Source organism: Tachypleus tridentatus, chromosome 13, assembly GCF_004210375.1.
Source record: "Tachypleus tridentatus isolate NWPU-2018 chromosome 13, ASM421037v1, whole genome shotgun sequence".
NCBI lineage: Eukaryota > Metazoa > Arthropoda > Merostomata > Xiphosura > Limulidae > Tachypleus > Tachypleus tridentatus.
In genome coordinates, this window is record NC_134837.1 from 32051900 (window position 1) to 32076020 (window position 24121).

General features: G+C 36.4%; 1 protein-coding gene across 2 annotated transcripts in view; it reads left to right on the plus strand.

Annotated features, from left to right (window-relative positions):
- The window catches only part of LOC143239068 (limbic system-associated membrane protein-like), a 187436-nt gene that overhangs the window by 157808 nt on the left and 5507 nt on the right, over positions 1-24121 (plus strand). The window contains exon 5 of one of the 2 annotated variants that reach the window (XM_076479862.1): positions 12268-12445. The exons of the other annotated variant lie outside the window; for it this stretch is intronic. Coding sequence (XP_076335977.1) covers positions 12268-12401 — 134 coding nt within the window. The 3' untranslated portion in view covers positions 12402-12445. The remainder of the gene's footprint in view (positions 1-12267; positions 12446-24121) is intronic. 2 annotated transcript variants of the gene reach the window in all.

Genomic DNA, 24121 nt, shown 5'->3' on the forward strand with positions numbered 1-24121 from the left:
GAGTGACATTCCTTTGTTATCTTTATAACAATTTGTTCTTTTATTGTACCAGTTTGTTCTGTACTGTATTTTTATTTAATATTGTTTATTTAACAAAATTATGTTTTCTTGTTTCCACAAGTTTTACTTACGTGGCTGAGGAATACTGATTAACTCTTGTTATCAGATATTCTCAACTGAAAATCATTTTAGTCCTATGTCTTCATTGTTGTAGCTATTGTCGTCACACAACTATGAGCCGTGTTACACTGATTAGTTGTTGCTAATATATACTGTTAAGTGGTAATTTCTTTAAGTTTCATCTTCATTATTACAGTCAACTGTTTCTGGTTCTTTATGTTTTTTAGCTTGAAGCAATATTTTTACATGTTATTAAGTTCAAAACATTTCGTTGATAACACAGAAAACCGTATAACGATTAACTTTAAAAAAAATGTATTCAATTTATCATAATCTAGCAATTCAATGTACAATTAGTTTAATTAGAAACGATGATTCTTAATATTTACACCTTTTTCATTCAGCTTCAGTTTCAAAATATAGTCGTGAAAAATGTACCTGAAAACCATGGAAAACACGTGAGGTCGACACGTGATAAAATACATAAATTCCTAGCAGACTCATACAGTTTTCTTCGTCGTATCGATTACAATTTCTCTTTTTCTTGTAAGAAGATATTATTTAAAAACTTGTTCCATTTGAAAAGAAAAAGTTTTATTATGACGTGTCTTTATTCTAGATTGTTCTACACTTTGAGTGTATCTTAACCCTATAACGGAAGGGTCAGCTATTTGATTAAGGGACTGAGGTTAGTTCCTCGTTTACGATAAACTAATATATACTCTTCAGAGAAAGAAACGCAAAAGGCAAAATATAAGACAAATTGTTAACAAGTGTATTCCGGGTAGTTCTGTATGACATATGTGAAACTTTGCACATTCACTGCTGAACATCCAAAGTCTGCAAAGACGAAGTCCACGCTCACTAGGTGAAGTTTAACGTCACTCAACGTCAATAACGAGTATGCCCCCCGTGAGCATCAATAACTGCTTGGCATCTCCTGCCCATGGAAGCGATGAGATGACGAATCACATCCTGTGGAATGGCTGTCCACTCAGCCTGCAAAGCTGCTGCAAGCTGAGGTAGAATCTGCGGTTGAGGTTGTCGCCGTCGCAGACGTCGGTCCAACTCGTCCCAAAGATGTTCGATGGGGTTTAAATCTGGTGATCTGAAGGGTCAGGGAAGAACGTTGATGTTGTGGTGTCTCAAGAAGACAATGGTGAGTCGGGCTGTGTGAGGACGGGCGTTGTCATGTTGAAAAACGTCGTTGACGTTCACCATGATGGGTTGCACATGGGGCCTAAGAATCTCGTAGACGTATCGTTGAGCCGTAAGATTCCCTCTAATGTGCAAAAAGGTCTGTTCTGGCATTGTAGGCGATGGCAGCCCACATCATGACGCTGCCACCACCAAATCTGTCGACATCCTGCACACAGTTTGCTGCAAAACGTGCACCTCGGCGACGGTAAACACGGGTCCTTCCATCCTGCCTACGAAGCATAAAACGTGATTCATCGCTGAGCCAAACATGCCTCCATCGTCGATGAAACCATACCCGATGTGCCCGAGTCCACTGCAGCCGTGCTTGACGATGTTGCTGGATGAGGATGACACCTCTGACTGGACGTCGAGGTCGGATTCCTGCATCTCGTAGACGGTTGCGTACGGTCTGATCGGAAATCCTACGCAGCCCTGGTATGGTTGAGGCAGCAGACGTCGCAGTGGTGGTCCTATCCCGAAAGTGACGTAACCGGATGTTGCGATCTTGTGCGGGCGTGGTCACACGAGGTCTGCCAGATCGTGGACGGTCACGAGTTGATCCATGTTGTTGGTGACGATTCCACAGCCTTGTGATGGTGCTTGGGTCGACATTCACAGCTCTGGCAACATCTGATCGAGATTCGCTTGCTTCCAATCGACCAATGGCGTTGTTGCGTTGTGCTTGAGTCAGTCTTGGCGTAACTGTATTGCGTGTCGGTGGCTTAACACTGAGCTATGGAAACCCAGAACCCGTCACTTTTATAGCGATTTTGCACATGTTGCACTTGTAGAACATGCAGATCTCTCAAACAAATTTATTGGACACGCATGCGTTTTGGCAAAAAATCCGATGTTTTCCTCCGTTTTCAAAGTGCACAACTTTTATTGTCATTTTGGTCTGACAATCAGTGCCTTAACACTAACATCACATACTCTGAGCTTGTAACGTTATTACATATATCTTTAAAATAACAAAAATATCCCTTTTGCGTTTCTTGTTTTGAAGAGTATATAAATATACGAAATATTCTGCTTTTTAAATTAATTTGGAAGAGACCAAAAGTCTTATTAACAGTTGTGAGTTTAATGCAAATAACTCAAAAGCCTTAAAACACACGCGAAATCCATTTCTGAAGAATCATATCAAATATCGTTCGGCATTACTCAAAATAAAGAGACAGAATGAATTTCAAGTAAATACTAATATGTATATTATTAAGGAGCATATTTTATAGAAGTGTTAATAAGAATTGAAAAACATAATAAAATTTTTAGGATCAAGCACTTGTAACAAAACATTATACTTGACATATATTAATAACAAAGTATTCTTATCATAATTTTAAAATATTGGGTAAAAAAAGGTAATAGAAAGTTGAGTTAAAAGTTGCCTAAAAAAAGACGGCTTTTGTATTGAAGTTTTTTATCATTAAATGTTGCTGTACTGGATAAGCCATTAAGTACTTATCACTAGGCTTAATTGCGTTACTGAATTAAGTACACTTTATCGTTGAATTGAGAATCCAGAAAAAAGATTTTAAAGAACGTATAAAAACAGATTAGGTAGAGTGAGCATTGAAGTTTTATCAAATACTTTTGTTTGTTTGTTTGTTTGTTTGTTTTGAACTTCGCGTGAAGTTTCTGGAGGACTATCTGCGCTAATTTATTAGTTTAACACTAAAGGGAAGGCAGCTCATCATGACCAACCATCGCCATTTTGGGGCTACTCTATCACCAACGAATAGTGGGATTGAAAATCACATTATAATGCGCCAGGGGCTAAAGATCGAGCGTCTTAGTTGTGAGAGAGATTCGAACCCATAACCCTGAGACTACGAGTCGAGAGTCCCTAACCGCCTGGCAGTCATCAAATACCTATCCTAATATTTGCATAGAGTTATAAGTTACAATCAATTACGCCACAAAAAAAATTGTATTGCTATAATATGAGAAGCATTGTGTCATATTATGAACGGTATGTTGTGTAAGAACAAGTCAAAGGAATTTCAATATTGTTAGAAGACCTTCAATCGAGTAGAGGTATTTCTTTATTGTTAGAGAACTTTCAAATTTCTCTTGAGTTTTAAATTTTTTTTGGGTTTTAGTCAAATTTTATGCAATTACGTTAAGAGTTTTCTGAAATATGCAAGTTATTTGTGTAAAGGTATTATCGAAATAGTTTTTTCTTCTCTGTATTTTAAATAATATGATCAATATTAAGTATTTATTACGAAAATAATTTTATGTTTAATTGAAATAAATTCCTGAGAAAAACAATGCAATAAGAATATTTTTAAAGATATGTTATTTATTTGTCGAACTCTCGAATATAAAGGTTTTCTAGAGTTATTGGAATGTCCAAACATAAATACGAAAACAGAAGATAAAGACAAAGTGTTCGGGTATTCCGCTACTCAAGAAAACTTTCGCATCTAATGAATAGAGGGTGAATGTTAAAGTGATGCATTATTTGTTTGTTTTTTTTTTTGGTGGGGTCAAGGGTTAAAAAGATGTAGGTGTATTCGGATTTTGCTCATTGAATTATATTAAGATCTGAAGAAGAAAAATGAATGACCAGATTTCGTGTTATACAACAAACGGAAAACTGGAACGGTGATTGAATATGTACAAATATTGATATAAGAATGGCACTAACGCTAACATATCGTGAGAATCTAACCACAGTCTGTAGATGTCAAGCGCATGAAATAACTTCACTTATATTTTGGTATATTTACGTTCACGAAGTATTTTATTAAGGCTGATTTATGTTTTGTGGGACTTCTAAAATAATGAAATGAAAATTGATCGTCTTCAGACAATATTCTTGAATAATATATATGTAAAAACGGCTGGTTTGGGTTGAGAAAATATTTATGTAGAGGAGTGAACAACGTTTCGACTTTCTTCGGTCATCGTCAGGTTTACAAAGAAAGAAAGAGGTAAGTGACAAATAGCTGACCACATGTTTTAAGGGGGTTGTGTAACTGAATGTAGGAATGTAGAGGGCGTGCTTAGATGTTTGATTATATTTATTAATATAGGTATAAAGGTGTTCCTTTATTGGTTTATTTTGGGCTTGAGTTGTTGTATATGTAAGGCTTCTTTAATTTTACGTTTTTTTATGTTTGTTTCTTTATTTAGTATCTGGGTGTTTTTCTCTACAAGTGGGTTTTCTCATCATCACTGATTAATATTCTTGAATGAAGTGGAAAGAAAGCCGCATATAGAAATAGCCGGAACTTTAACATTTAGATAAAATGAAACAATAATTCATTTCTCGATGTTTCTGAAATAGTTAAACAAAAACATTAACTTCCTTGTCTAGAAAATTTAATACAAGGCATCTCAACAAAATAGGCTTATCGGTAAAAGGTTACAAGGTTTTAACATCAACAAAAACAAATGGTTTATGAAATTAAGACACGTTTCTTACTCCTTAAGGTAGGATATAAAATGTATTTCTATCTTTGAAAACCAAAAGTATGTTTCATATTTTACCTCGGTGGCTGAGCGATAGGGTTAAATCTCTGTGATAAACCCAGCACAGATTGCCCATTGACTGGCTTTGTGCTCAATTACAACAAGCATGTTGTCATCGAAACCAGGTTTCTAGCGTTTTACTTCCACATACATGAAGCTGTGCCACTGGAGAGCACAAACCATCTGGTGTTTTTAATCTCACTTTATATCTCACATTGGTTAAAAGATCAAATCAGATATCCAGAAGTTTAATGGTGATCATAATTCAATACGATAATTCTAAACTATTGGATAAAGAAAAAAATACAAAAAACTAGAATTAGAAACTGCTCATAAATGAAAAGAGGATTTCGTGTTAAAGTTCATTTGATTTTTTAGAAAATGTTCCAGTGAATATATTACTAATCACTAATCACATGGCTTCTCATGTTATCCAAAACCTAGAATTGTTGATCAGAGGATCAACAATCACAGCATCTGCCACCTACACGGTTAGGATTAACTTAATGGATATAATCATTCCATATACTTATAAACACTTTTTATTCTCCAGACCAGCACAATAAAAAATAGACTAGTAATATATATATCTCATGATTCTGGAAATATGTGAAACAACACACTATGAAAAACATTGGACCGATCTACACTTATTTGTATCTGTCACCCCTGAATACTTTGTTCCATTCTGATACGCCTACAAATAATTTCTGTGGGCAAGGGTTAGAAAATCTCCGTTTGTCGAGGCTGGCTGACGAGCCGGGCTCGAATCAGTGATCATACAAAATATTCCTCGCACTTTAGGTTGTGGGTGTTTTATTGAAATAACAATCAATATCTTATCATCAGACGTTAATGATAAGATACTTTTGATTTTTTGCTTCCATTCTCATCAGTAGGTAAAAATTAGGGACATATAGTACTGATACATTTGCTGAAACACAATATGCGTACGTACATGACAATCATTGCTATATGTGCACTGATGTAATTACACACTTGTTGGTTTACAAATTAAACTTTCGTATAAAGCTTCAACAAGAAGACATAGAGTAACTTTTTAGGCCCCTTTTTGAGATTTGTGAGTGGAATGACGAAAACACGCCAAATCTGTTGTAGGATGTATTGATTACTGCATCACTATGTCAGTAGCTTACAATAAACAGTCTAGTTTCGTGCGCTATCTTTCTTGACGTCACCAAACACGGGAAGTTCAGAATAATGTGTTTAAACTCACTCTTGATCTCAGTGTAATGTTTCACCAGCAGGACTACGTTTTACTTGTTTTTGTAACATATTATCACTAAAAAATATTTGTTTTACAGAGTAAGAATTTACCCACCATGTGGTTAAAAACAGTGACAACAACCGAGTCACTTTCTCAGCCGTATGTTACTTTCTTAGTATCTTAATACTATGGTGTATTTTTTTGTATTTAGTAAGGTCACCCCAACACTTTTCTGCTGGCCTCAGTTTGGAAACTCCTACTAGTAACCTGGGTTTGGCGTAATGTAGTAGCTAACTTGCCTGACTGTGGACCCAGGCGGCCACTTACCAAAAATATATGAATAAACCACCCGTTGGAGCCATGAATGAATTATAAGAGTGACGGCTGACTCTTTTTAATCTATTGGAGTAGCCCATACGTTGGAGATGGGTATTATTGATTACCTGTATTTTCTCCAGTCTGTTATTTCAAAATTATGAACGGCTAATATAAATAACTCTTGTTCAACCGTTCAAGAATATGTAAAACAAAGGGTCACGAACCTTCCCTTTCACAATAAGTTTATAAATGGTACAAAGGTACACATTCATATTATAACATGTTACTCTTACAATTCAACCATTGTTAATACATTATTGTTATTTTTTTCCTTTAATACCTAAATGACGATCCATTACTTTAACATCCAAAAGACATTCCATCTTTAACATTTAAATTACATTCCAATGTTTTAACACTCATATTGCATTCCTTTATTTTAATATCTGAACTACGTTCAATTCTTTTAACATCCAAATGGCATTCCGTTTTTAACACCTGAATTACATTAAATTCTTTTAACATTCAATCAAATGGCGTTCCATCATTTTAACACCCAAGTGAAATTATCTCATCAGTATTTATATAAAATCGTTTTTCCCACCGATGATTATATTTCAGCATGTGGTTTTATAACTTATCTATCACTACTGTACACATTACTTCTTCTCAGTTTACTTACCAAATATTTGCGTTGTTGATTCAAGTTTACCGTAAAAACGCAGACACCCCTTTCGATCTCAGCCCATGTTTGTAGAAGAAAAATATTTTTTCTACTCTTCAGTCCTCTCATCTTAAAGCTATCTCTCTCGCTCGTCTTCAGTTTTCTGTTTTCATCATTACTTCGTCTTACGTCAATATCCATATTTAAATTACTGTAAATATCAAAGACGTCAAACGTAGTAACCGCAGAAATTTGTTTTTCAGCATTTTACTTTTCAGGCTTGTGTCGGGCATATATGACGTTCAGTTCCACTCTACACAATACGTACCAGGTCATATATGACGTTCAGTTCCACTGTACACAATACGTACCAGGTCATATATGACGTTCAGTTCCACTCTACACAATACGTACCAGGTCATATATGACGTTCAGTTCCACTCTACACAATACGTACCAGATCATATATGACATTCAGTTCCACTCTACACAATACGTACCAGGTCATATATGACGTTCAGTTCCACTCTACACAATACGTACCAGATCATATATGACGTTCAGTTCCACTCTACACAATACGTACCAGGTCATATATGACGTTCAGTTCCACTCTACACAATACGTACCAGGTCATATATGACGTTCAGTTCCACTCTACACAATACGTACCAGGTCATATATGACGTTCAGTTCCACTCTACACAATACGTACCAGATCATATATGACGTTCAGTTCCACTCTACACAATACGTACCAGGTCATATATGACGTTCAGTTCCACTCTACACAATACGTACCAGGTTATATATGACGTTCAGTTCCACTCTACACAATACGTACCAGGTCATATATGACGTTCAGTTCCACTCTACACAATACGTACCAGGTCATATATGACGTTCAGTTCCACTCTACACAATACGTACCAGGTCATATATGACGTTCAGTTCCACTCTACACAATACGTACCAGGTCATATATGACGTTCAGTTCCACTCTACACAATACGTACCAGGTCATATATGACGTTCAGTTCCACTCTACACAATACGTACCAGATCATATATGACGTTCAGTTCCACTCTACACAATACGTACCAGGTCATATATGACGTTCAGTTCCACTCTACACAATACGTACCAGGTCATATATGACGTTCAGTTCCACTCTACACAATACGTACCAGGTCATATATGACGTTCAGTTCCACTCTACACAATACGTACCAGGTCATATATAACCGCATTATAATACACGTTATCAAATCACGCAGTTATCGTTTAAGGCAGCACAACACTTTCATGTATGGTTTTACTCTGTAAAAATTCCAAGATCCTACATTCGAAGAGTGGTCATATATTTGTACAGAATGTTTTCATTTTTCTCTGATGAAAATATCACTCTTTTAATGTATTTCTCATTAAAGCTATTCAGTTGTTTATAATTAACTACTCTGCTGAGAAATAGGTGTTCATGTTGCTGCTATTAATGCAGCTCTGTAGGTTTTTATACCATTCTAGACGGTCTGTTTGTGAAGGGTAAATAACAATGTTTCTTAAGGTGGGCTAAATTAGGGACGGCTAGCACAGATAGCCCTCGAGTAGTTTTGTGCGAAATTCCCAAACAAACAAACAAACAAATTCTTAAGGTGGTGGCGATGGTTGTATATATATATATATATTTATGTCTGTAGAGAATAAACGACTGAAATATTTAAGGAATGTAAATTTCGAGGTTACAGAATTCCGTAAAGTAGATATATACATATATATATATATCTGTGTGGATACCCACTTACTATACACAAAACAAGAAATATAACCGCAAATGAAATACTATAACAATGGTTTTATAACAATATCTACTATGTCTTACGCCTAACAGTTCACTGTTATGGTAGAAAGACGTGAAATCCGAAAAATATAAATGATAAATTAATGATGACTGAACCTGTTCTTAGCACATACTCTTGGCCTCTGTAAAGGATTTTCACGCTTAAAATCGAATTTCGATATCTGCTTCGGGAACAGCACAAATACCCAATTGTCTAGCTTTGCACTTAACAACAACAGACAAACTCACGGTCTTGTCTCATTTTGCCAGTTTTAACCCATTCACTGCGGCTGATAAAAAATATTGAGTATGCCAGCCGTACGTACGTCGTATACGGCACATTTGCATTCAGCTGCCTGAGACGGACCGTACCCTACACTGTGAATCATCAGTCAAGGGGATAAGTACATCACGTAGCTTAAACAACTTCGTGGTTGTTCTTGAACCATATTTAACCTAAAGAGAGGCATTACGATGTTTCACTCAGGTAGACAGTCATAGGATAAATATAAGATAAATATAGGATAAATATAAGATAAATATAAGATTGCCAATCATGGTGGGTTTTTGTGGATTAACTACAAGTATCTTGAAGAGTCGTTAGCTGAAAATGTGAGTTTTTCAAACCAAAATATAACACAAAACAGCCAGAAAACAGGTGTTTGTTGGTTTTAACTTTATAAAGTTATGGCGCACCTGCTCCGAGACTCAGTCAGTTGTTCTCTACCACAACTGGACGCTGTTCTAATGCCATATAGTGTGTTAAAAACAATCTTCATATGAATCGTCTACAAGTCGGATTTCTCATTAAATGCATTCTATTCATAGCAAAACACAAAACACTTCGTCTGCAATGGTTCCAGGGATCAAGAATAGATCCAGTGAGCGAAAGACACATAGAGCACTAGTACTATCATTTGTACATTGAGTCTCTTTTCACTCAGCAACTAGATAACGTAATTATATTCTTTTGAAAATAGCCTGTAATCCTATCTATCCTATCTTACTGCCTTACTATAACGTGATTCGTATTGCAGCGACAGAAGTATAAGGTTGGAAGGAATAAACAGTTGTGGACGTATAGACCACAACTATCAGTTGAACGGCAGTATGACCATTTTATTTGTCCCTTGTACGACACAAGCTATCAAATGACTTCAGACATTGTGGTGAAGCCTTTGAAGGAATCTTTCAGAGAAACAATTCAGTATATCTCAGGACATTATCAACACTGTAATTTTGTCCATACGGCATTGACTTTTATACTAAGCTGTTGTTTTTGGAATTTCGCACAAAGCTACTCGAGGGCTATCTGTGCTACCCGTCCCTGATTTAGCAGTGTAAGACTAGAGGGAAGGCAGCTAGTCATCACCACCCACCGCCAACTCTTGGGCTACTCTTTTACCAACGAATAGTGGGATTGACCGTCACATTATAACGCCCCCACGGCTGGGAGGGCGAGCATGTTTGGCACGACTCGGGCGCGAACCCGCGACCCTCAGATTACGAAGCGCACGCCTTAACGCGCTAGGCCATGCCGGGCCCACTTTTTTTATACTAAGCCGTCGGAGTCATATTTGAACAGCGAACGCACCCACAACTCATCTGATATGTCACTTCCCAAAGAACATTTAGGTACATGTCAGGTTTGTAGGCAATCTTTCCAACAGTTTATCATTTATAAACAGGCACAAACACAAGCTTTTGTCATATTATGGTTTATACACAAACATGTATATATATATATAGCATTCTTCTACTTAGGTTTATGGGGGCGTATTCATAGGCCCGGCATGGCCAAGCGTGTTAAGGCGTGCGACTCGTTATCTGAGGGTCGCGGGTTTGCATCCCCGTCGCGCCAAACATGCTCGCTCTTTCAGCCGTGGGGGCATTATAAAGTGACGGTCAATCCCACTATTCGTTGGTAAAAGAGTAGCCCAAGAGTTGGTGGTGGGTGGTGATGACTAGCTGCCTTCCTTCTAGTCTTTCACTGCTAAATTAGGGACGGCTAGCTCAGATAGCCCTCGAGTAGCTTTGTGCGAAATTCAAAAAACAAACAAACAAACAAGCGTATTCATAACAAACGTTTTTTAATAGAATTGTTTAATTTATTTTGTTTTACAAAATCAACCATTTTATGTTCTAATATCTTACTAATAACTAGGCTTAAATATAAATTGGTGAAACTGTTTGCAAACTTCTACGTATAGTAAGGGGCATAATAAACTAAAGAGAGGGGCACTCAGTAGAGCACATACCTTGTTCACACTCAGCTCTCAAAAACACCACATGTGTCCATATGTCCGACGTTATCAATGAACAAGGGCACGTTTGGAGAGACGATGAGAAATAATGTTCTACCTACATCCACTGAGTTTCATCAAAACCGATCGTTTCGGCACGTTTGGAGAGACGATGAGGAATAATGTTCTACCTACATCCACTGAGTTTCATCAAAACCGATCGTTTCGGCACGTTTGGAGAGACGATGAGGAATAATGTTCTACCTACATCCATTGAGTTTCATCAAAACCGATCGTTTCGGCACGTTTGGAGAGACGATGAGGAATAATGTTCTACCTACATCCATTGAGTTTCATCAAAACCGATCGTTTCGGCACGTTTGGAGAGACGATGAGGAATAATGTTCTACCTACATCCACTGAGTTTCATCAAAACCGATCGTTTCGGCACGTTTGGAGAGACGATGAGGAATAATGTTCTACCTACATCCACTGAGTTTCATCAAAACCGATCGTTTCTGACTGAGTTATGGAGCGAAAATAGTGCGAAAAATCGGTTCCCATGTTAACAATTAGTTGTTTTGTTTGTTTTTTCTCAAACTTAGGCTCTCTTGCTGTGACCTTAACCTTTGACTTTGACTCTCCAAAAATGAACCTTTTATAAATAGGGTTATAGTCCAAATGTATACGGGCTTTCGTCCAAATTCATATTGCCGTTTTTAAGAAATACTGATGACAAATGCTCAAACCTTCGATGGCGGAGTTAAGCATGTTTGCAAACATCGGTTGTAGTTTGTTTGATTGTTTTGAATTTCGCGCATAAAGTACACGAGGGTTATCTGCGCTAGATATCTCTAACTTAGAAGCGTAAGATCAGAGGGAGAGCAACTAGTCATCACCACCCATGGCCGACTCTTGGGCTACTCTTTTACCAACGAATAGTGGGATTGACGGTCCCATTATAATGCCCCCACGAATAAAATGGTGAACATGTTTGGTGCGACGGGGATTCGGACCCACGCTTTACAAATCGATTGCCTTAACTAAATGCCATGCCGGGCCCCATTTGTTATGTAATCACATGCATCACATGGGGATTTTCTATATTTTTATTATGAAAAACATTACAGAAGAGAAGAGTTTTAGATCACCTTACTTTCTTTTTGGTTTCAGGAGAGAAGCAAGCTTCTGTGCAAAACGATGGCAGACCGCGAAATACTTCAGCAGTCGGTACGAAAGGATCGAATGCACCGCTCTACTTACTATACTTCTGTGTGCAACAACTTTATCAGCACTGGTTGAGATGACCAGAAGAATGACTGAACACTTGAAGGAGTTGTGGTTTGTCCATGTACGTACTTTATATCTTCACTCTTTGTTTTCACTCACGCAAGACATTAAAAACTTGGTTTAAGTTAATTGCAAGATCGGATGTAAAGAACTTAAACTAGTTTCGAGAGTTTGTTTGGTTTGTTCTGAATTTCGCGCAAAGGTGGTCGAGGGCTATCTGCGCTAGCCGTCCGTAATTTGTCAGTGTAAGACTAGAGGGAAAGCAGCTAATGATCATCACCCATCGCCAACTTTTGGGCTACTCTTTTACCAACGAGTAGTGGGATTGACCATAACATTATAACGCCCTCACGGCTAAAAGAGCGAGCATGTTTTCGGTGAGTGTAATTCGAACCCGTGACCCTCGGATTATGAGTCGAGTGCCTTAACTACCTGGCCATGCTGGTCCAGCTTCGAAAAAAACTGTATAGTTTTAAGGAACACAAATGCGTTGTATGTTCCCAAATTATTTTTCGTTTTACTTTTCATAATCAAGGCAAAAGTGAACATAAATTGTCAGTTCACTGGTAATAATCAAAGCAAAATTAATTATATATATATTAAACACTATAATTATTACTTTAAACTGATATACAGTTTTTCCTAGCAAAATGTCACAAGCGAATATCAGAATGACCCTGCAATTTGTCAACTTAATCTAAGTATCCCCATAAAAATAAATCGCGTGCAGAAGTTGTAGAGGGCCATTTCAATGGATGCATAAACTACCATTTGTTACGTAGTACTTACAACGTAACGACCGTGCAGATGTTACATACACTTGGATTATTAAAAGTAATTTTGTTGGAACGCACTTTATTAGATTTTATGTCGTTAATACCTAGCTAATAGGTTACTTCTGCTTATTTCATGTAGACCTCCTATGATTATAAAAATATATAACTTGTTTCCAAAATATAATATTTTATTGAAATGTTTTCACCAAAGCATATGAGTACAACCTAGTGTTAATGTTGTCACAACAAAGAAACGTGGTTATTAGAAAATAAAGTCGGCTGGAGGCTAAATTAACGTTATTCTTATAGTAAAGAATTAATATGCAATCACGGTTGAGCGCAGCCTACTAGTTAACGTACAAGAGCATCTCTCAGTTGTTCCTTGGTTCGCGTTTCCTAACAAAAGAAAAACAAAATACATAATTACTATCTATAACTTAAAGTTACGGGGAGTAAAAAAAATGGCGTTTAAGTCCAAATATTCGATTAGGGTGATCCACAAATTGTAGTTAGATGATAATGATTAGTTGTCTTCCCTTTGTTTGTTTGTTTTTATTTCGCGCAAAGCTACACGAGGGCTATCTGCGCTAGACGTTCCTAATTCAGCAGCGTAAGACGAGAGGGAAGGCAACTAGTCATCACAGACCATCGCCAACTCTTGGGCTACTCTTTTACCAACAAAAATGGGATTGACCGTCACATTATAACGCCCCCACAGCTGAAAGGGCGAGCATGTTTGGTATGACCTGAAGATGACCTAAGAAGGTCGAAACGTTGTTCTTTGCTGTATTGTTAAAAGTGTTAATACTCATACCAGCCATCCTGGGATACATTCTTCCTTCAAGTGGGCTTCTTGTCATCACGAAAGCTGCACAGTGGGCTATGTGGCTCTGCCCACCACCGGTATCGAAAGTCGGGTTCTAGCGCTGTAATTCCGCAGACATAATATTGTGCCACTGCAGGTGTTTCGAAAACGTCGTTTGTATCTTATGCCTGTGAATGGTAAATTAACCATTTGTAAGGGCCGGTCTCTCGAATGTATATAATATAAGCCAACCTCTTTGGTCTTTGTAATTACAATTAAAACTATTTTTAAACGAACAGTTATTTTAGTGGGTCACATGGAACCACTAAGAAAAAACAAACTCTGAGTATTTTATAGCGTAGCTTAAGAAAGATTGTATAATGTCACTATGAGAAACACAATTTAAAATTATTCTCTTCTTAGGGAACCTCTTTTCATGAATTCTTGTATATTAAACAATAGAGGACACCCGTTTTATTATATTCCATTGATTATAAATAATGCAATAATATTGTCAGACATTGTTAACAAAGCAATCGTTAACCAAGAAATATTAGGCTTACCTTACTTCACATTGGAAAATTGAAGGACATTTGAGCAGATTATTGGCTGAGATTACAACACATTGTTATTCCGCTTGAATTAGCCAATAGCCGTGAAAATGTAATGAACAAGGTATAGAATAATCAGTAATTACACGTAACATTAAAACCTTCTATAGCAGTTTGAAGAAAATAAGATTTAATAGTACTTTGAATGACTGATTACGAATAGCACAAAATACAAATATTGTCGAAAAACATGACATAAATATACAGTGGAGACTAAACTACTTTGTAAAGCGAATAAATATGATTGGAAACGAATACGTCAGTAATTTCAATACAATGATTGATATTAACTGGAATATGCCATATGTATTCTAGTTGTATTGTTAATGAACTTTCATCAAAATCAATTTTAAGTTTTGTCAAACTACTTTAAAAGATGAGAATCGTATGGTTATTGTTTAGAGATAATAATTTTGAATTACTTGAATAGTTTAACTTTAATAGTATTATCTGTACAGTTCAGTTATTAGCGTAACACATAAAAACAAAATATGCGGCAGCTTACAACAATGGGACTGGCATGGCCAAGTGTATTAAGGCATTCAACTTATAATCCTAGGGTCGCGGATTCGAATATGCTGGCCCTTTCAGCCGTGGGGGCGTTATAATGTGACGGTCAATCCCACTATTTGTTGGTAAAAAATAGCCCAAGAGTTGGAGGTGGGTGGTGATTACAAATGCCGAATTTAAATTAAAATATATTTTTGCTGAATATTGTTAGAACTAAGAGTCGAGTAAAATAATTTTCTTGCATAGTTGAAAACGACCATGGCTTAAAAATTACTCTCTTTTATTTGCATTTCAAATTGGATCTCTTTATACTTTTTAAGGCTATGATGCTGTATTCAAACAACTGTGTTGTGTAATTTTATTTTGTATTGTTTGTTATAAACTAGCTGTTTTTAAACAAGTTCTTATTTCCGTTTGCTGAGATTAACTTTAATTTTAAAAATTCCTTTAATTTCTCTAATTTCGTCAACTTATTGTAATTTGATACATCTGTATGTATGACAGGTTTTGATATCAAGTCATTATACACAAATGATACTTGATGAAATAATCAAATTAAGCAGTGATTTAGTATTTCCTGATAAAACTAAAGTCAATTGTTTAACTAAATATCAATTTACGAAACTACTTAAAATTACGACCAAAGAAACTCATTTTGTCTTTAATAATAAGACATATTATCAAATTGAGGGTGTAGCCGTAGGCTCACCACTTGTTTCCATAAAAGTTTGTTCTAGTCTTACAATGAAACCAACTAGTTAAAGTCACAAACCTTCAAATTTAAGCTTCTATTTTATAAGAGACACGTTGATTACACTTTTATTGTACATCCTTGTGCAAATTAATTGAAACAAGTGGTCATTTTCCAATATTTTCAGCATGGCGGCCGGTGTAGGCTCGCTGGACCCGCTGATTTCCTTTAATAGTCATTTTTTTCACACAGACGATGTCAATAGCTGTGTTTTGCAGTACGGTCGATCTATTTTTGGGATATGTGACGAAATTTTGAGGAATATTACATCATTCAAAATTGCCTTAGAAAGGCAAGGGGACCAGTCATAAAACAACTTCTTACCAACTCAATGAAGAAAAAACGGTATCAATGGGGTCTGAAATACAAGAACTGGATGCAAGAACAATGGAGGAAGGTGTTATTCAGTGACGAGACTCATTTCTTCGTACAGGATCAAAGAAGTCTGCATGTTCGCAGATCTCCAGGTGAGAAACTCCGACAATCTCACATCAATCAGTTCGTAAAACATACCTTGAAGAAGATGTTTTGTGGCTTTTTCAGCTACTATGGCGTCGGGGGCTTACATATCGTAGAAGGTATGCTGCGAGGACCACAGTACATCGAGGTTTTGCAGAGAAGAGTCGTTCCAGAATTGAAAAAGAGATTTCCAGATGGACTGGCATTTTTCAGCAAGATCTGGCTCCGTGCCCCACATCGAAACTTGTGAAGAATTTTATGACTACAGTGCGAATAAAGGTGCTGGACTGGCCTGGAAACTCTCCGGACTTAAATCCTATTGAAAATCTTTGGACGATTTATAAAAAAAGACTTCGGGTCTTTGAGGTGTGGTTCCGCGATCAAAAAATTAGTAAAGATTGCAGTCAACTTGTAGACTCAATGCCAAAGTGGATTAATGATCTTCTGAAAAATAAAGGCGGTCATATCATGTATTAATTTGTGAGTAATTTTTAGATTCTCAGAAATAAAACGCAAAAAATTGAAAAAAAATCGAAGTTTTCAGTCTTGTTTCAATACATTTGCACAAGGGTGTATTTACAACAAAACCCCGTCTAAAGGTTTCAATGATAGTTAAATTTAAAGCACAGGAATATCGAGTTCATGGCGGAAGACCAAGCAGAATTTAAGCTGCCTTTTTTAGATCTAGAAGTCATCAACCGGAACAATGGGCTCAAACCTACAAACTAACATTTTACAGTCCCTTCAGTGCATTTATATCCAACTCTTACAAAATTAATTTAATAACTATTTTAATTCATAGAACATATAAACTTACTAGCACTTATGGTTGTTTTCATGATGAACTTATCAGTATTAAAAGAATTTATTATTTGGAATGCTTTTCTTCCAGCACTCATCAACAAAAGTATTTTAAATATATCAATAAGGTCTATAATCCCAAAGTTCCTAATCTACACATTTCTAAATGCCCTACCAGCTTGGTGTTACCTTTCAATGGTCCCCACGGCATCACACTAATAAGTAAAATAAAATAATTTTTCAATTATCTTATCCCTAAACAAGCCTGCGAGTAATCTTCAAACCGAACAAACAGATCACTATCTTTTTTTTCCTGTTTAAAGACAAAATAACTCCTAGAAAATAATTGCTCTTAGCACACAAATGATTTTGTTCTAGCTGCTATATTTGGTCAACGACTAGAACCATAGCTACCAAAATCAAACTGAAATATTTTAATTCTATAAAATTATCAATAGGACTGCTATAAAATGTACTGCATGATGTACCGTGAAAAAAGCAACTGTATATGAAATTATCTAATTTGTGTGTGTTTCAGATGTATTTTTATTTCATCACATACTTCATTCAAATAATTTAGAAATTCAATATATGCGCTATAGTGTGTGTTACAAACTGTATTAGATTATTTTGATATGACATGTTATTATTACACTTCCCAACCAGAATTATCCATCATGTAGAACCACCTATGATCCAATCACCTGTTACGATCTCACAGAGCATTTCGGCAAACGTCTTCGATAGTTTACTTCCAACTGTCTTTAAAATTATTGGTCAATAACTAAAAAAAGCCTGTTGTCCAATCTTGGAATTAACACCTCAACAAAGGTCCTAGAGGTGTTCTGTGGATGAACAGGTCATTTGGAAACGTTGATGTTGTTACTACGAAATTAAGTATGGTCCTCACGTGTTTAATGGCAGAGTGTAATTCATATAACATAAAACTAAAAATCTTCATTTTTACCCTAATAATATGGTAACTTAATATACCCTGCTATCCACGAGCATTCACGTATGCAAATGCTTTGTATAAAGGTCCTAAACTGAAAGTGTACAATGCACTTACTTCCATAATACTTCACGTCTGAAACAGCTCAAACTTGGTCAAGCTGTTCATCTGTCTGCCTCTAAACCTATTTCAAGTTTTGCCAACGACTGCTAAGATTATACTTATGTTGGGATTTAAAATAATATATTGTTTGTATATCTTTGTCTTGTCAAAGTATTCATATTCACAGACCTCCTGGTTGGTATCTTGTCAAATGTAGTCGTCTCATTGAATGAAATAAAAACCCTGAGAAGTTGTTAATCTATTTCCAGTACCTTTTCACTTTCCGACACCACAGTTGGCCAACATATATATGTTTAGATGTTGTGAGTAATATCGGGTTGTCTTGTGGATCACATGTAACCAAAATGTTGTGATTATTTTACAATTTAGAGGGAAATGTTTCATCATGTAATTTGTAGCTGCAATATAGTATTTCTTGACACTAGTGTAGAAGCTGATCAGGTCCAGATCCTTTTCATATTTAACAGTGTATTCCTTGGCAGCGTTTCCAATAGAAACTTCCTCATCAGATTTGTGTGAGGATTCATTGTTGTAGTCAAGTTCAGTGATGTTACCTTCAAGATATTCTGGCTTGATGTATCTGACAAGTATATTTTTAACTTGTGTAATCAGAGTTCTATGCATAATGTGTATACAAGGTTCTTCTCTTTGCAATATCAAATTGGCTTGCTTAAATAGAGGAATTGCAGACTGAAGAAAAAGACAAAACAGCAAGTTCATTTTGTTGTCCAAGAAAACTGTTAACTTATCTAACTTGCTCTGCGCATAACATTTCTTGGTTACTTCCTTGCTAGCTTTCGTTTTCTTCTCTTTTTTCATTGATTGTCTCTTCTTTAGTTCAAGGTCAGACTGCCTAAACATATATTGAGTTATATCAAATGTTTCTTTGTCTGCTTTTGGAAACTGTTGTCTTGTGTCCCTGTGTGGCTGAGATAGGTATCTTGACTGTGTCCCTGTGTGGCTAAGAGGATGTCTTGAGTGTGTCTCTGTGTGGCTGGGAGGATGTCTTAACTGTTAAAGTCTTGCTGCCTGACTGAGCTGCACGTTTAGATCCTTTTGAATCTAGTTTTCCTTTTCACAGTGAAAATACTTCTTTAATGGCTTCCACATGTCCAATATTTTGTTGAAACACACCCCAAATGATAGTCATCTTGTGTTAACAAGTTGTAGAATTTTTCTTGTTTCTTTGTCATACAATCCTTGAAACTCTTTGAAATGTTGTGTTCTGCTGGCACTTTTGTCCAGAAAATAGTAGATATCTATCAATATATCAGAAACTGGACAGGACAGTTCTCTGGAAGCTTTCTGGGCAGCAATATTCATGAGGTGACAGGCACAGCCCATGAATTAAATGCTAGGCTGTCGTCTTGAGATGTGTCCCATCACACCTTTACCTATACCAGACATAACTGAGGCATTGTCTGAAGAAAAACTAATACAGTTTTCCCATGGAAGTTTCCTCTTTGTCAGTTCGTGGTCCAAAAGCTTGAAAATATTCTCTTCCGTTGAAGCTTTTTTCCATTCCACTATTGTCAAAAGAGAACAAACAATTTTTCCAAGCAAAGGGGCAAGATATCGTACAACCAATGGATACGGTTTTGAGTCATCCATGTCTGTGGATCCATCTGTAGCTAAACTGTAAACACTGTTAGTAAGTATGCTTGAAATCATTTTGTCATCTTCACAACCCAACATATGTTCAATGGCTGTAGTTTTGGTTCTAGCACAGCCATATTTTTTCGCTATATCAGAGTCTGGGAACATTTTTTTTCACTAGATGTCCTGCATGATTGGCTACAGCTAGGGGTACTTTATGAGCAATGACGAATTGCGTGAACATCACTTCTACATTTATGGTTTCATATTCTGAATTCTTACTCATAAATGTCGTTATCTGCATCGTTTTTGTCTTCGCCTCAGCCCTTTGTTGGTGAGATGCCGATTTTGTATGTCTAGAACAATCGTTTATCCCGCCATGCGCCACATAAAAATCGATGTGACAAACTGTACGAAACGCATAACTGTCACTGACTTTTGATGCAATGACTGGATATTTTGCACTATACTCTTTCCTAGATTTTTGATTCACAGTTTTAGTCCTTTTAGATTTGCAAGAAACAAGACAATCTGGTGAACGAGGCCTCTTTTTTTTCCAAATTGTGTTTCTATGCCGCTCAGGAAACGAGAAATACCCATCTCCGCGAGCGCTTTCAAGCACAAACATGATTATCGCAAGTAGCCATTTGGACTATGTCTTTTATTTATTATCAAAATTTATTTGTATCTCACTAGAAATTTTCTTTTCACCCCTTTCAAGCCCTGGAGGAACAATTTATCACTTTATTGTATAGGCCTATTTAATATATAATAATTTGGGAGATGCTTGTTTGTTTTGAATTTCGCACAAAGCTACTCGAGAGCTAACTGTGCTAGCCGTCCCTAATTTAGTAGTGTAAGACTAGAGGAAAGGCAGCTAGTCATCACCACCCACCGCCAACTCTTGGGCTACTCTTTTACCAACGAATAGTTGGATTGATCGTCACATTATAACGCCCCCACGGGTGAAAGGGCGAGCATGTTTGGCGCGACGGGGATGCGAACCCGCGACCCTCAGATTACGAGTCGCACGCCTTAACACGCTTGACCATGCCGGGCCAAAATGTTAATACCTATCTGTACAAAAAACTCAGACATTATTATGTGTGTGTGTTTTCTTATAGTAAAGCAACATCGGGCTATCTGCTGAGCCCACCGAGGGGAATCGAACCCCTGATTTTAGATTGTAAATCCGTACACATACCGATGTACTAGCGGGGGGCTGGGAGTTGCAACAAGTCGTAATATTTGTCTGTATGAGTGTATAGTCGTAATGTGTACACCAAAATCGTAATGATTACGCTCAAATCGTAATGGTTGGCATCTCTGAGATTGTTACTGCAAAGAAAGTACAAGTATAAATTCCTCCATTCACAGTCTAGGCACACTAGCTTTCAAGCCACACCCATACTGGGGAATTATATATTCTAATAACAATTGTTTCTAATTAATACATCATTGTAATTAGTTATATACGTCCTAAAAAAGTTTGTGTGTACGCTAAATCTAACTATTTACTTCCAATATTCGTCGCTTTTAGGGTGTTATATGTCTTTCAAGTTTGCTACGCCAAGTTCATGTGACACGAAGTTACCCTTCTTATTTCCTTATATTAATAAACCCTGCGTCATTTTCGTAGTTGTTTATGTCCGTTTCATTAGCTAATTCAACCATTGTAAATTTATTTCTGATTTGCGCGCTAAATTGTCTATAACAATTTAAAATTTTCTGACGATGCAAGTGTTTCAAATTTTGTGAATATTTTGTAAAGTTCTGATGTCTTATTGAGGAGACATTTAAACCACCATATCCAGGAATAATCCGAGCCATCCCTACATAGGCAGTGAGTGCCACTGCCTGTCTGATAGTTCTGGCTGAACTAGAGTTTTAGGTAATTTTTGTTATTTATAAGTCTGTGATTCGGCCCGGCATGACCAGATGGTTAAGAGATTCGACTCATAATCTAAGGGTCGACGGTTTGAATCCCTGTCGCACCAAATATGCTCGCTCCTTTAGTTGTGGGAGGCATTATAATGTTACGGTCAATCCCACTATTCGTTGGTAAAATAGCAAACCAAGAGTTGGCGGTGGGTGGTGATTACTAGCTGCCTTCCTTCTAGTCTTACACTACTAAATTAGGGACGGCTAGCTCAGATACATCTCGTGTAGCTTAGCACGAAATTCAAACAGATAAGGCTGTGATTTGATAACTTTATTTTTTTCAACCAATCTCTCTTTTTGTATCAATTTTAACGGTTTTTTGTTCTAAATGTGTTTGGTTAACTGATATCCAGTTACAGGAAATCACCGTTTTTGAAAATGTTAAATCCGTGATGACCATTGATGATAAGATTAACTGTAATATATTTTGTTAAGTGTTACTGCTACATGTGTACGGCTATACCACCTGTAACCCATATGGTTTGCCATGATCAAACAGTTAAAGTAAATAAACATGCACATGTTTAGCTGAATCCGTTTTTTTATCTAGTTAAGATATTTGTATTGTTAAGAAGACAGTTTGTACGCACATGCTTTATATTAGATATAACAATTAAGATTAGAGTTTTGTAAAGGAATGTGACTTTACCTCATAAATATTAATTAAAAACTTTCTTTAATTTAATAGTTTTAAGAATAGCTTGAACACGAAGTAGTAAATAAAGCCGTTAGCCAGTTTTAATAGAGTGTATTTGTTTGTTTGTTTGTTTGTTGATTTTTAAAAAAAGCTATTTAAGGACTATTTTTTACTCACTAAAAGTGGAATGGGTCGTAGCGTTATAACACTCTCGCGTTTGATAGAGCAAGTATTTTCGGTGGAAAGATTCGAACCCACGACCTACAGAAATTGTGAACCAAGCGTCCTAACCACAAGACCTTATAGAATGCAAATAGTTTGTTACATATCATCTCCCAAGTGATAATCACCAGTAGTCTTTAGTTAATAAACTAAATGTAGCTTAAAAACAATGAGATGGTTAACAACTTCTGCGATCAAACAAAAGTTAAATGGATAATAGCTTTCGGTCCTTTGTAACGTTCTGCCTAATACCCTGTGTAAATGTAGACTCTAAACTTTCTTAAAACTAACTTTTCTTTCATAATAACACAATGAAAATAAAAATTGTCGCTTCTCGTGACAAGCTTCCGTAATTACGTTTTTTTTTTATCGGCTACAAAACGTATCTGAAAAGTTGAGTTCAGTTGTTTCTATGACGTCCTTCTGTAACATGACTTTTGTATTACCTTCCATCTATTGTCCCTTCTAGAGACGTTTTTCACATAAATCCTTACGCCTTATAAAAGAATTTTTTCTCTCATTTTATCTTCAACTTTCTTACGGGTAAAGCTAACAATACACATCTTGATCATATCAAAAACGAAGATTATGAAAAGAAAACAATGTATTTTTCAGACTCTAAAACGACTACCCCTTCAAAGCTGTAAATAAGGAAGTGTGTTTTCGTTTTCCATTTAGCTAAGGATATGGATAGTTCTTAAAGTTTTTTCGAATGTAAATCCACAACCGTTGAAGGAACATATGGAAAGTTCACCATATATCATTCCTTCGTCCACTTATTAGTTTTAATACGTGAAGATATAGTTTTCAATATAGACTTTTGCTTTCTTTTAATAACATCCCAAAGGGACCTTATTAAAATATATCCTAGGGGAATAAGATGAGTTTGCATAATTTTTTGAAGGAGCAAAATATTTACTTCAAACATTTTTCTGTAGTCTTGAGCTCTTTTGCACCCAGCTGGCTAGAACATGGACCAACGAATTTAATGTCACTGTTGACGTATAGGTCGTGTGTGTGTGGTTTGGTTTGTTTTGAATTTCGCGCAAAGCTACATGAAGGTTATCTGCGATTGCCGTCCCTAATTTAGTAGTATAAGACAGCTAGTCATCACCACTCACCGCCAACTCTTGGACTACTCTTTTATCAACGAACAGTGGGAATGGTCATCACATTATAACGACCCCACTGCTGAAAGAACGAGCATGTTTGGTGTCACGGGAATTTCTAACTCGCGACCCTCAGGTTACGAGTCGAGTGCTTTAACCATCTAGCCATGCCGAGCCATGTGTGTGTGTTAAAAAAACACCACAATGGGCTATCTGCTATGCTCAAAGTGGGAACTTAAACCCAGATTTTTGGAATTTTATGTCCGTAAACGTACTGCTGTCCTATTGGAAGAACGTATAGATCTTTAAAATAATTGCATTTTAGAGCATTATTTATATTTGTTGAGACTTTTAGTCTCTTAGATTGGGTAAACTTCAAAAAATTAATATAAGTATAATGCATCCGCAGGTGTAATATGGTAAACATACTTTTTCGATTTTTTG